Genomic DNA, 15,158 nt, shown 5'->3' on the forward strand with positions numbered 1-15,158 from the left:
TGTAAATAATTAGTTGGCAAGATGCTGAAAGGTGGCTTGGCATGTGCAGGGAAGTGTCTGTAACTGTAAACAATGTAAGGGCTTAGTTAAGGAAAACTAGCCATCAGGCAGCCCAAGAGGGGGAGAAACAACCTTCCTCTGTTGAACTTCCAGTGGGGCCAGGAAAGTGTCATAGGCCAAAATCGTTTGAGGGCTAGTAGGAAGAGATTAATTTGCTTTTTAAGACAAAAAGCAAGAATTTACGAAAGACCTGTCTAATTTGGGGGATCACTACTTCTTGAGGGTAGCCTAAATCTCATAGGGATGCCAAGAAAATATTCTGGAGCTACAGAGAAGACTAGTATTCTCCCTGGACGTGAACACCAGTGAGAGGGCATTGTCAAACAATAACAGTTTTCTTAATTTTATCACATTAGGAAAGAAATCTTAAATCAGTTTTACAGCAGAATCAAATCCTGAGTACTAGTTGCTCTGGAAGTCTTCGTTATGAAATCCCAGGGCTTGCTTTGGAGATTATATGAATGCTGTACAACACACCTGCTAATCAGCTTCCTAACAGTTAAATAAAACTGATTTAATATCTAATAAAAATGTGACCTCTGGTTAGTGTTATGGTGAGAACTTGAGACTTGTGTGTATTCAACAACCTTTCTATTAAGGAAAGTAAGCATTTTGGAAATCATTTCAAAAAGTGAGAAGAAATCATATGGTAGATGCTAAGCCCTGTCCATCTAAGTGCAATTGCCACTGCTTGCTGGCTTAAACTATTGCAGTAGTGTTTTTGAAGGTTAGCTTCTTGGGCATGACGTCTCAAATAGAGATGTAGCACACAGTAGTGCTTCATTGAAAACCTCTAACTAACCTGAACTTGCTCCATGTGGGCTTGATGCAGCCAACAAATGAGGCAAGCAGCAGAGAAATGCCCGATTGTATTCTGAAGAAGTTTTGCCTCAGGCTGTATCTTTATAAGGATAAGTGCAAAAAGTTAACCTCCATTGGTAGAAATTATATGGGAATGGTAAATACATAGGGCTTCTAAAGAGAGGCCATGCTCAGAATTTTTGCTTAAAATTAAGAATTCCTGTTTATATCTGTGCATCATAATGAACAGTAATATGAAAGAAGACAAATTTATATAAACGGTCTTAGGGAGACAGCAAATTTTGTATGGTCTAAGGTAGTGATGACACATCCAACTGGCACTGTTGGCAAAACATTTTTTTTTTGCGCAGCAGCAAATGATTTTCAAACTCGGAATAAGATCATGAACTCTCCGTAAGTTTAAATAGGATTATCATCCTGTTTAAAAAAGATCTTCCCAAGAACTCTAATGCATCTTGAAAAATGTGAGAAGCTAGAATGCTAGGATTCTTGCAGAGCACTCAATATGAAAGCCTTCAATGATAAAACATTTGTCGATGTTTATGACTCAGTTCACACAATGTAGCTATGATTTAATACTGCAGTTTCACATTTTAATTGTGTTTAACGACAAGCTAGATCAGAACAAATTTTAGATGCTTGTTTTAGCCATCTCATCCAGTTCCTTGTTTAGAGGCTAGCATTTTGTATGTAATGCAAAAAAAGGATATGTTTTTGATCAAACTGAGCCAGAACTGCTTTTATGAATCATATAAGACTGAAGATTTTATGCTTATAGAGGGGTAACGTGCAGGACTCATCTCCTTACCTCTCTAACCAATAGCTACTATTACTAAGCATATTTATTCACACTCCCGTTTTCTTTTGGAATAGAGGAGGCGGTCTTTCAGAAATTTCAGTTGCTTTTTGGAGTTGCAAGAAGTAATGTTTGGCATTTGGAAGCAACAGATAGTCCTATTCCATAGCTGAGAGATCCAGAGCAGTTAGTGGATTCAAATTACACTGAGGAGATTTCAGATCAAACACATAGAAAGATTCCTTTAAATAAAACAAGCAGAAACTAGACTTTTATTCCTGTTTTTTTTATCTTTAACTACATCTAGAATTTCCTTCAGTCACATCTCCCTACATGTATAAGTCTTGTACTGGTCGCCTTTTTGATGATTATAAGCTTTGTAGGATTAAGAAAATGGAATTACATTAATAACTGTCTGCATTTAACAGTGAATTTAAACTTTGACTGAACTGTGTATTATGCAACAGAGTGAAGCGCTTTTCTCACTTTGTTTCATGTTCTCTTTTTGAAAGCCCTTTGAGGCAAGAAAGGATATACAAGCAAATACACTCTTACTGAAGATTTGGAGAGTAGCAATTGATAGATTTCTGTTGAGACACTGGTGTTAATCTATAATATGAAATCCTTGTGGGATAAGACAATGGATGACTAATTGTTTGAAATCGTTAATGTTGGCAATTGGAAAATACTTTTCTAATATTAATAAACCAAACTTGAAGATTGTTGTTCTGCTGCACAAATAATTTTTCAGCAGTTTTTGTTTTGCTTTCCGAAGAAGAAACTATTAAAAAAAAAAAAAACAGAATGTGTAGAGGTGAAAAAATACTGTCTGAACTTCCATGTATGATAGTAGATGATCTTGTTTAACACAAACAATTGCTATACTATGGCCAAATACACTTCTGTACATCTGTGACTATAGTTTTCAAAAGCAGCTTTCCCTTTGTGTCTTCCCTTTCATTCTTCCTGTGCCTGCTTTCCTTCCTCCATCCCTCCTCTCCCCAGAGGAAAAAGACAGACCTGTCTTGGTCCAGTGCTGGATTGTATTCAGAGTTAGAGCTTTTGTTTACTGAACTTACTGCAGTTAATGTAAATAACACTGTTCTTATTTGTGTTCTTTTAGTCATTTCCCTATTTGTTAGTCATAATCTTTATAGAGAAGAAAACACCTTTTTATGTTCTTTTGGAAATGGTTTGCCTAGAAATCTAACCACTTTCACTTAAATGGAAATGTAATTAGATAGGAATGTTGCAAGTTCTGCTAGGGCCTACTTAAGATTTAGCATTAGGTTTGGTTTTTTTTAAATTAAATAAGCGCTACTCAGTGGGAAGCTGAGGAGACAGTGGCCTTGAAAATTACTGCAGTATAAATACTAATTGTAGAGATTAACGTATTAGATTTTGAACCTGATACATACAATGAATACTGCAGTAAGGTACCTACTGTTTTTAAAAGATGGTTAAAAAAAAAAAATCTTTTCTTTTGGACTTCCCCTTTCTAAATTTTTGTAAACGGTTATTTTTCTTACTCTATAGGAGTCAGCAGTACTAGGTGCTCTCAATCTGTTACTACCAGAGTATTTGCACCGGACCTGTCTTGTAGAGAATAAACTATTAATTGTGACTTTCTTCTTCCTTTTGTATTTTGGAGGTGGTCTTCCTAAATCCCTTTCTTCTGTGTACCACCTCTTCCTCAACCCTTTGGAAAAGGAAAAGGTAAACTATTTGCCATTTGCAAGGTAAAGCCATTAGTGCCTCTGAAGCAGTATAGCTGCTCTGGTAATGGCAAATTGATTATATTCATTGCGTGACTGAATCCTAATGGAGCTAGCTGATCATGCTATTTAGATTATAGTTTAGTTTAAGGAGTTTTCTAGTAAGTGCATATCGAAATCTAAATGTAACATTTCTCTTTATCCTCAGTGTTCATTTTAGTATTTGAAATAAATTAAGCCTAATTAATAAACTGTCTTAAACTTTATAAATGTCTGGCAACTTATAGTGCTTTTGCACATGTTTAAAATTAATTCCTTTAGGAATAATCACTATAAGCAAAATCTATACTTAATGAATCAAAAATTTCTCATTGAAATATAAGTAGAAAAAATCTCATGTCGCTTGTCCAAGTGAGTAAATGCATGTTTTAGCACTTAACTGAAATAATGGAGTTTCATGGGGCTATATATATTTAATGTGGCTGTATTTCAGCTAGCTGTTATAGGAAGACAAAAGACTTTTAAAATAAAACTTGATTCAATATGTGAATAATGCAGATTATATTTTCTTCTCTTTTTTTTTTAATTCTAACAGTTATTTAGCAGACTGACTGTAAACTACTGCATCAAATACCTTATCAGTGTGCGATATTGCTGTTTTGCAGCATCAGCTTCCACTTCCATATATTGTTTTTGCATGCAATAGGAGGGCTCTGATAAACTCTTGAACTATTCTAGTAAGTAGATGAGAGCTTAAGTGTCTGGGTGGTAAGCATAGCTAAGCACAGTTTCAACTAAGTTCTAGAAATCTAGGGCAAAACATCCTTTCAGAATTGTAGTTTGGAATGAATAAAAATGGTGTTGTGTGGTTCAGTGTAATAGGTATGCACTCTTAGGCAGTTAACTGTGTGCATATTCAAGTTTCTGTTCTTGTTTACAGCTTGTAGGCATCTTGGGGCTGCTTTTTAAGCAGCTGTTCTGTGCATTAGCACAGTGTCTTCTGGGGCCTATAAAATATGAAAAAAATGGTTGTAACTTTGATCCTACAAAAGATGTGCAGTTTTATGTGGTCCAGTCGAAACAGATTTAAAACAAAACAAAACAAAAAAACCTGTTGCTTTTGTTACTGTATTTTATCAGAGGATGCATTGAGGTAGAAGTACATATTCTAGATCAATCTTTTTGAGATTTACAGTATTATGGTCACATGAATTAAGAACTAAAACTTTCAGTATCTTTCTGGAACTTCCTTATTCTGATTTATGCAGAAATATTTTTAATCCTAAGATCTCAGAACATATAAAAATCTTTCAAAGTATGATGATTACATTTGTATTGTAATACTGTCCTGTCGTAATTAGGTGTCAAGCTGTTTTTATTTAAAAATTTACTCTTTAAACACTATTCAGGTTTGTAAAATCTGAAATACGTTGCCTGAAGATACTCTTCCTTTCTTTAAAGGATACCTTGATCGTGTGGTCTGAAGCTGAAAATTATGATTTGGCACTTAGCTTTCAAGAAAAAGCAGGATGTGATGAAATATGGGAAAAAATATGTCAGGTAAGTTTGATAAATGTAAGACTGAGACAACCTAAATCTTAATGTTTGTGTTCAAAATTTTTAGACTGTTCTAAGAGGTGAATCTGAACACAGAAGATAGAAAGTAAAAACGATCATCTTAGCCATCTTCCCCAGATTTTGCATTTTTGAGTTGGAAAACTTTCGCCTTCCTCCAGGAATTTGATATGAACTTAAACTATGTTTGAGGAGTTTTTTTAAGAGCATTTTCAGGCCTTTTTGCTTAACGTAACTTTTTAGCTCTATTATCGCCCAAGGAAGTTTAACTCAAAAATGAGTGCTTAAAAAGTTTCATAACAATTAGTTTCATAATTAACTTTTTCCAGGTTGGCCAGAAGGAAAAAGGTTACCTGTCCAAAGTTTTATTGTAGAGAGAAGAACGTATGTGAGCTCTTAGTGAATTTTATAATGTATTTCTCATGGATTTAACCATATCTTATTCATATTTCTCTTTCTACACTTCTCATTCTTTTCTTTCTCTTATCTCATTCTTCTGTTTCAGGTGAGGGGAATATTGAGTTTCTCAACAGAACTTTTTGCCATGTAAATATGACAGTATGCTTCTGTTGACTGTCAGGGTATGAAAGATTGATCTGATAGTTGAAGTAGGCGATAGCTCTATCCCTGTATTACCACCTCAAAGCTAAAATTCTTACAGTTTAAAGAAATCAAACAATTTATATGTAGCATGCATGTGTTTTAATATGTGCTGATTAACTCATTATGTTTTACCACTACGACCGGATGACTATATAGTCACTGAATCAGTATTGTTTCTGGGTAACGTTTGGTTAGGTATTAACTATTGACCAATACCCAAAAGAGTTTAGTCAATATATTCACTGATGTTAGTTCAGTTTGTCAGTTCGTGTTTGGGTTTTTTCTTCTGTTCCAAGCATTACAACTTCTCTTAATTTCTGTGCTACATTAGGTGGGATTTCTCTAAATTTGTGTAATTCTCTTTCTGTTCTTAACAAACATCTAGCTCTCTCCACTCTGTCTTTTGGAGTTTATTCTCACTGATTTCGGAAATAAAGCAAAAGAGATCTATACATGATTGCGTATGTATAGATCATTCCTTTTTTAGGAATGAGTCTTTTCAACAGTTTACCACTTACGTAAATAAGTACAGAAACTTACATAAGTAAGTACAGAAACATTTCCAGGAACCTTGGCAGTCAAAGGACCAAAAGTTGGGGATAGAAACAAAATGGGGGAAAGGGGAAATTTTGTTCTTGGGAAACACCCAGATAAGAAGCCCAGCTTCCTCAGCCTCATGTAAAGATCTAATATTTTTGTAAGAAACCAGTGTCTTTACATCCTGTCTTGAGGCCATGCTATTGTATTTGTGTCTGGTGTACTTTAAAGATCTTAAGCTTCCTCAGTCATTAAAGCTTCTTCTAAAAGGAAAACTTTGATACCACTTATCCTAGAAGTGGTTGCTGCTGTATAAGCAGAACAGTATGTGGGTTTTAACAGTATTCTGGATTTTAATCTAAGTATAGGCTTGCAGTTATCCATGAAGAATTATTTCTCCCAGATTTTTTTTGCTGATTTTCAAGATTAAAAAGAACAGTACCTTCTACCGTTCTACACAGCAGTGCCTTTCTGGATTTGACGTATCAGACTCCAAGCAGATACTACAATTAAGATGTCATTAAAGCTGAAACACTCTGGTGCCCAAGCATCTGTCTCTTTTTTTCACTAATTCATACTTTCCACAGTTTCCTCGTTGTACCTCTAGAGAGATCTTTGCAGGTCCTGTGCCTTGTTTTTCTGACAGCTCCAGATTTCCGCTACTCTTTTGTTAATGTTGGTTTGGGGCTTTCTGTTCTTAGGAGGCAATTCTGTGTTTCTGTTGAGTATTTAGAAAGTGCACGGTAACAGATTTTGACTTGCAGCTCTCCAAAACTGAAAACAACAATTAAATTAACAAAACTGGCCTCTCTCCTCTGTTTGAGGTAGCAGAAGCTTTGAAAAGCATCAATAGCAGTTAGATGGCCTACAGATAAATGTTTAAAGCTATCACTGCAATAACGTAATGCTGGCTTGCATTTGAAGATCTGTCTGCAGAGAATAAAGACTGGAAACAAATAGCTTAGTTCAGTAGCCTATTTAAAAGTTGTCATCCATACTAGTAGTTAAGAATTTCCTTTTTTATTTGAAGTACTCAGAAAATGTAGTTTTTTTCTTTATTATTCCTCCTTTTTATAGAAAATAAATAGAATTAAATGTCTAATGTAGAAATAATTTTGTAAAGCCTTCTATTTGAAGAATTCCTTTATCTTTTATTTTCCAAACCCGTTGTACTCAATGTCATACTTACATTTGCACTTCTGTTTTGGCTATACAAAGAAAAAGTGTGTAACATTTGAAATGGTATTTTTAAAAAAGCGTTCAAGTAGCAGTAAACATTAAACTCCACTTTTTTGAACACATCTTATTTTGTAGGTTCAAGGCAAAGACCCTTCTGTCGATATTACTCAGGACCTTGTCGATGAATCTGAGGAAGAACGTTTTGATGATATGTCATCACCAGGTCTAGAATTGCCATCTTGTGAATTAAGTCGACTAGAAGAAATTGCAGAACTTGTGGCATCTTCACTACCTTCACCATTACGTCGTGAAAAACTCGCACTAGCACTGGAAAATGAGGGCTATATTAAGAAGCTCTTAGAAATTTTTCATGTGTGTGAAGACTTAGAGAACATTGAAGGACTACACCACTTATATGAAATTATCAAGGGAATTTTCCTTTTGAACAGAACTGCACTTTTTGAAGTCATGTTTTCTGAGGAATGTATAATGGATGTAATTGGATGCCTAGAATATGATCCGTCTTTATCACAGTCACGGAAACACAGGGAATTTCTGACTAAAACGGCAAAATTTAAAGAGGTGATTCCTATATCTGATCCAGAGCTGAAGCAAAAAATACATCAGACATACAGAGTACAGTATATTCAAGATATGGTTCTACCCACTCCCTCAGTTTTTGAGGAAAATATGCTATCAACACTTCATTCTTTCATCTTTTTTAATAAAGTGGAAATAGTTGGTATGTTACAGGTAAGTTTTCAGAATTTCACAGTCTCTTTATTTGCGCTTGGGCAGAGAAAGTTGGATAATTTTTCTTGGAAAGATTGAGGTGCTTCGGTGGAACCTTCGCTTCTGTGATTCTGAAAGTCGTTTTGAAGTATGACATAAACGGCAAGGATTTGAGTACTGAGCTGTTAAATACCTGTTCTTAAATTTCAGATTTTGGACTAGATTCTCTGTAGCTGATTTAAATGGAGCAAACATATGTAGAATCCTGAATGAGGTTCTTTGGAGTGAATAGTACTGTTTGCATTTTGAAGGATTGATTTTGTTAGTGTTTTTTTTCTGTATTTTGGGACTTTTTAGGCGCTACAATTAAGGATAATTTTTGTCATGGTAACATGACAAAAAAAAAAATCTACGTACTTCACCTGAATTTCACAAATATAATCTCATACCAGGATGTAACTGTTCCTAATTTTGAAGTAAATTCAATTAGTTGTTTGGAAAGTACAGGTTCAGACCATAACATTGCCTTAGGTGCTTGAATGTTTTCTTAGTTTGTCTTATAAGTCCCTAAATAATACTGCTTGGAATGACCAGTTTTTCATGACGTATGTCTTACTGCAAATGTAAAGAGATTATATGATGCTTTAGATATCTTACCTACATGTCTTAAGTATTCTGCACCAACCCATGAACTTCCTGAACTGTGTAGAAATAGGTAGCATATCTCTGTAATGGGAGCTTCCTAAAGCTTTCAGCTAACTCAGCAATGTGTTACAGCACATGTATTTTGGTTTGTAGAAGTTAATTATCATTATCTTAATTCTCCTAATGTTTAATAAATGAATAGCCACTGTCTTTGTAGGGGCTGTCTGATCTGGAGAAATGGACAAAGTGCTAGATGCTACTGGTTAACTTAATCATATTTATCTTCAGTTGAATCTCAGAATGCATGCTGTTTAAGTTCATGGAAAATAGAGCAAAGCAGAGTGAAAATTCCTTTTGCAAGCTTATACAGCAAATCATTGTCAAAACTAGGCCTCCTGACTTTTCATCCACCACACTCAGTTGATCCGAATACTGATATTATTTAATCCACTCTAGGAGTTTTAATTTGTCACGTCTACACATGGAGCATTGATAAGCAGCCAGATGTGCAAGACATCACCCAGGCCTGGCAGCTGAGGCATGTGCCTCACTTATTGGAGACAGACCACTGGAGGCCTGGTGGAACACCTGTGGCATCTTCAGTAGTACTAGACCCCCGCTTATGCCTGACTGAACCAAACTCTTTATGTCTGTATGTGTGTCCTTGATAAACAAAGTCAGAAATGGCTATCTGAAACAGTCAGAAGGCCTTAATCATTTTGGAGTGGCCAGTTTGAGAAACTTACGAGCCTGACTTTGAGAGAGTACTGAAAAAGATGCAGTTAATTGGCCTCAACTTGAGTATCCAGTATGACTAGTGTCTCTGAAATATCTTGGCCTCTTTGCAAGGGTTGCTAAAAGCAAAGTCCTGAGGATGATACATTTTGGCCTGAGGAGGAGGAGGAGGGGAACAATTATTCAGGAGTCTTGGTGTCAGTGGCTGATTCTGAGAGGGATCTTGAACTTTGAAAAGGAAACCGGCCAAGGAGAAAGGGGACTTGGTCCTGCAAAATTATTAAGGGCATGTTTGCCAGAAATCCCGAGGTAACTTGATTGAGGCCTAGTGGCTGATTAGTTTCCTGTTTTCTGTCTCTTATAGCCTTTGTTAGGTTAATAGATGTAGGGTGAGCTTGGGTTAGAATATCAAGGTTTAGTGTGGTTGTGAAACTTGTTAGTTGCCATTTACAGTTGAAATAGAGGCTCAGATCTGATTTTGATTTGTTGTGTGACCTCAGGTTTCTGAACCTTATCTTCACTTCTGTTGCTGTTGTCTATGGTTGAGAATAAAGCATACTCTCTGTACGGTGGAGCCAGAAGAATTAGCATTGCACAACTTTCAAAGTTAGATAAATATTTCAAATTGTTCAAGTACTTTCTACAGCTTTGAGGAGCCAAGAGTGGGAGCACACAGGGAAGAAAATACATTCTGTACTATATTGCATTCCCTAGTCCTCTCACAGTACAGCTCTATAGCATTGAGGGGGAGCTCCCTGAGTTTATAAATAAGAATGTTGGGAATTATTTGGCATTGATGATCAGTTCTTGGTTTTGAGGGAATTAAGAGGCTATCACAAATTATATGCCCATTGCATTTCTAAGAGATTAAAAGGCTTGATTGATTGATTGATTGATTTTTCAAGTTCTCACAGTGTAGCTCTAAGCCAAAATGTTTAAACCTACTATCCTGGCATTTATTTATTCATTTATTTATAGAGCAATATGTCAGGCTGCACTTTTCTGTAATCTCTGCCCCCTAAAGTTTCATTCTCCCCTTACCTTTCTCCACCCTCCCATTCACACAGTCCATGTATAAAATGTATAATACTGTTCCTTCTCATTTCTTTAAACAGAATAAATAATGTTCTGAGAACAAAATTAAAAGACTGTTTTTGTTGATTTCACTTCTGTAACTAATTCTTAAGGTCTTTCTTCCATTACCGTATGCGTTTCTGTAGCTGGTTGTATCACAGTACTTTGGTGGGGGTGTGTGTGTTATTTCATGAAAGATTTAAAGTTGTCTGTAATTGGAGTTCCTGGCTTTCATTATTTCAGATCTTAAGAGATCCTAGTGCTCGCTAACCTTACGTGTGTACTTAAGAAGCTGTTTCTTTTATAAGTCATTATTAATTGAAGAGTTTCTAGGATGCTTCAGGGTAATTTATTGGTAGCCACGGATGAGTCTCAAGTTCTTAGTTAGTTGATGCGTAATACAGGTTGTTATGCTTCTGCTGTTGACTTTAGGTTGTCTTTCCTGGACCATTGAGGGTGTGACGAAAGACCTATCTTTTTAGGAAATTTTACTTCTCAGATTAAAAGTAAACTCCCTGAGCAGCTGGTATCCTGGAACATACTGCAACTATTGCGTGTACAACTGAGTTGTTTTATATTCTGTTCTTTTCTCTCTCACTGGCTGTGAGCCCTTTTCATGTCAGGCTCATGTATTAACTAAAGCAGCACTTTGCAATACCCTCATCTCAAATTAACTCAGCCATACCTTAGTTACAGAAGAGTGACCAGAAATTTGTACAAGAGTCTGCAAATTGTGCCTTATGCTTTTTGACAAGCTGGGTGATTTTACTCAAAATTACCACTGTGTCTTATTTAAGGTATTTGGTGTCAAGATAGGACATTTAAGGTCATTAAAGGTCACTGACATTTAAGGTCAGTTTTTCAATTATAACTAGTGAGTTCTGTAAATAAGAATATGCTGCTTCTTAAGAATTCTGGCTTTATTAAGAGAGATTTTGGACGTCTTTAAAAAAAAAAAAAAAAGGATATAAATTCTGTAGTCAGGGAAGATACCTGCTTCCATGATTTTGCTTTCTTTGGTAGGTAAATAACTTTTGCCCTTTTTGTGGTAAAATCAAAAACAGAGAATGGGTCACCTTTGGCACTTAGGGTTATGAACTGTGTTCCTCCCTCCTTCTTTATTAAGGTTAGCTTTCCCATAATCTTTATGAAAATGCTTACACTGATGGGCTTTTCTGAGAAATGGAGGTTAATTTATTTGTGATTTAATTGTCTAAGATCTGTCACTTTAAGTAACTATGTCAGGATCTCACTAAACTAGGTATTGTTGGTCATGATGCATAGTAAACCCACGATACAACTATTTCCAGTCTACAGAATTAACTGCTGTGGAAACCTATTCAGTTACAGATTTTATGATTTGCTGTATGTAAGATACGGAAGAGATATATAATATTTTTTTCCAATTTCAGCCCCTCCTAATATGCTCTTACTGCTTGGGCTCCAGCCTGTTCTAGTCTTGAGATGTCATAGCCACCAAGAAACCTTGCTGAAACATGGAGTTCGCCAAGTTTTGAGAGTGGGGGTGGGACAGGTAAGTGGTGTTTCTTACTTTATATGACGCTCTTTTGCAATTTTAAAAATACATACTAATGTTCACACTGGAGGCCACCAGTTCTTTCCCTTTGTATTATTAACTAGTTCTTAAAAACCAAAAACTTGCAAAACTGCGCCATAGAGTGAGCAAACACTGTTTCCTCCTGTTCTCTCCCCCCTTTCTCATTGGCGTGTTCTTTTTGCCAGCAAGATCCTGTGGTGTTTTATCTTCCAGAATACAGAATATTGTTAGGATTACTTTTGAGTATGTGCGTTTAGACTTCAGAGTCCTTTATTTTCAGGAGACTGGAGAGCGGAAGGGGAAAATTGGATATACGTTACAATAATTTATGTGCTTAGTAGAGCAGTGATTACATGGCATTACTGTACTGGTAAATCAGCTTTTTAAAATACAGAAATCATATTACTGATAGTCCCTATCCTCCTTTTCAATAACTAAAAAATTGTAGGCATTTAGGTACATGTGTATATTTTACTGGATTTATATATAAGAATAGGCTATTTTTTAATTTTCAAAGTGGTTTTACAGATAGTTACTTATTCTTAACAGAACCCCATGGATGTAAATGTAATTATCTGTAGTTGTTTCAGAGGAAGAATTGTGTCAGTGCGTGTTGGTAGTTTTGCCCAAATGGATTAGGATTGGAACGTCTCCTGCCAGTCTGCTGTTTTGCAGTAGTTGGCTCAGGAATAACTCTGGAGATTTGCTTTCAGCAAAATTTACCTTGCAATAAAGTGTAAAAGGATGCCACTTTCTCAGGGAGATGACTTAGTGAAAGAAGTTTGCAAGTGGTGCATGCTAATGATTTCTGAGATTAACTTTTTCATTGTGGAAAATGATTTTCAATGTGTACAGAAGCTCCAAATGTGATCAGGTGGATCCTGCTGCTGTTTCAGCATGTTATCTCAAGTGGAAATAGCTTATTGGTAGCGAATGAAGGCATGTGTGGGAAGGCAGCCTGAGGTAAAGGAGGTTGAAACATTTTAAGCTATGAAATCTTCTGGTGTGGTAGCAGGAAGGAATGTGTGTTTGAAGCTGTAATTCTCTGTTTGCTGGTAATATTTTATGAAACTTTCACTTTCTGGGCTGAAATATTATTTCTGCCTAAAATTAATATGGAGGTGGAAAATAGGATGGAAAGTATACTCTTTTCCAGCTTAGGTGTCATTGAGTTTCCTGATTATTGTTTTTGAGAAAGGGATGTTTTTTGTTATTTATCTGTAACCACAGACATGAAGTATCTGATAACTGAAAGTTAAATATATTTGAGAGGCCTGCTTTTGAAGAATGCTTTTTTAAGTGCCTTTTGGGAGGAGGAGGGCTGCTTTGAAAGTTGATTCACAAATGTAAATAGTGTCTTTTTTTGTGATCCTACTTTGTCTGTGGGTTTTCTTGTTTTTAAAGTCATAAATGAGTGAGTAGTCGTTTGAGTGAGTAGATGGCCTGGCTTAATTTTATCTTCATGAACTTTGAAAAGTATTAAATCCTAGGAGAATCTACTTAGATCTTGCAAAAGCATAAATGAATATACTTAGTGTTTGGTATATGCATAGTTCATGTATTGCACACTTAATAATTTCTGTGCATGGAGAAAATAGCTAGATTCTACAATTACCCCATAAACTATTGTTTGCATTTTTGGTTTTTTTTGGGGGAAAAAAAAAAGCTGTGGCCTTCACAGCTCCTAAGATATATCCAAATGGGTTTTGATACTTGTCTGCATGAAGAGGCCAGATGCTGCAAAGAATTATGCATTTGCTCTGTGTTCACTTCACAGACATATTTTGGGGGATTTTTGCAAGTTGGAAAATAAACAGAAAACACTCAAGCTTGTGTAATTCTAGCATTCAGTGTTGGTGCTTTGTGACTTCTAAAATATGTGAACTCTGCTCTCAGACTGTGCATTTCCATAGATTCTGGTAGTGTTGTTCAGGAATGTATCTTTAGATATGCTGCCCTTGTCAGTAATTTTACAGCTTGAGAGAGAGAATCTTGTATTTAGAATGTTCATTGCAATCAGAATTTTTCTATAAATGTGAGAGGGTTGGGGTTTTTCCCATCAATAACAACCTGTCTACCTTTCATTAAGCATCTGGAATGAGACAGTGCCTAAGCGCATTTCAGGGCTAAGACATAACTGCAAAGTTATAATAAGTTGTTTTTATTTTCTTGGAATAACTGCCATTTACTGCATATTGTCCGCGTAAGAGTGGGATGTTTCGAATCACTCTTCGAAAGATGTAAGAATACATCTTAATTCATCTGATTTTAAATAGATCACAGTTGTTCTGAGGCCTAGAGATTTCAAGTAATCCTATTAATTTAAAAATACAATGTATTTAGTGGAGTTTGGGAGAGGAGGTGGTATGGGAAATGCTTCAATATTATATTTAATACAGAATTGTAAAATACTGTATTATAGTATATATGAGGAGGGTTGAAAAATGGTTACATACTGAACTTCTGCAAATTCTTCCTGAAACATTAAGTGTCAGCATTGAAGTCTTCATCGCTTCCCAATCTTAGGAAGTCCCCTCTACAAGTCCCAAATGTTTGCAAGCCCAGTAACAGGGTGAGTGGGTTGGCCTCTGCTGCAGATGGCCTCATCTTGAACGAGGCAGGTGTGGTGGGATCTGGTCGGAGAGCTGAGCTGGGGTCCTGCCCACGTCTTCCTGCCCAGCAAGGCCTGCCTGCCGTGCTCTGGTTAGTGCTGGAGGTGCAGCTTTCCTGGCCGCCTCTGTCTCTGGGGCTCTGCAGTGGGTCATAAATGAGACCCATGTATCACCAGCAATGCAGGGTCTCCTCCTCTCCTTCCACATTTTGACTTAAAAAAAAAAATTGGATACTTTGGGTAATATTGTGTACCTTTTTTATGCAGAAGCACACGAATCATGGCTCTGACATATCTAAATGCTGAAATTTCCATTATTTTTTCCCAGTGATCATTCTGAGATATTTCTGTGGTATTGACTTGCACTTACTGTCAGGTATTATGAAGGAGGTGAAAAGTTCATTTCACAGTAAGAATAGAAATAGGGGTTACACTTTCCAGTTGGGCATAAGCATGCATCTTCTCAAAAGTTTTGATAGATGAGATTAGTTTTACATTTTGATCAAAATAGCAAAA

General features: G+C 36.1%; 1 protein-coding gene across 5 annotated transcripts in view; it reads left to right on the forward strand.

Moving 5' to 3' along the window:
• The window catches only part of PPP4R3A (protein phosphatase 4 regulatory subunit 3A), a 47,071-nt gene that overhangs the window by 14,431 nt on the left and 17,482 nt on the right, over positions 1–15,158 (forward strand). For 4 of the 5 annotated variants that reach the window (XM_075151252.1, XM_075151254.1, XM_075151250.1 and 1 more), the window contains 2 exons: positions 4,855–4,953; positions 7,423–8,040. In XM_075151252.1, the coding sequence (XP_075007353.1) occupies positions 4,855–4,953; positions 7,423–8,040 (717 nt within the window). The remainder of the gene's footprint in view (positions 1–4,854; positions 4,954–7,422; positions 8,041–15,158) is intronic. The other variant, XM_075151251.1, reaches the window with a different exon arrangement.

The sequence above is a fragment of the Calonectris borealis genome, chromosome 5 (assembly GCF_964195595.1).
Source record: "Calonectris borealis chromosome 5, bCalBor7.hap1.2, whole genome shotgun sequence".
Classification (NCBI taxonomy): domain Eukaryota; kingdom Metazoa; phylum Chordata; class Aves; order Procellariiformes; family Procellariidae; genus Calonectris; species Calonectris borealis.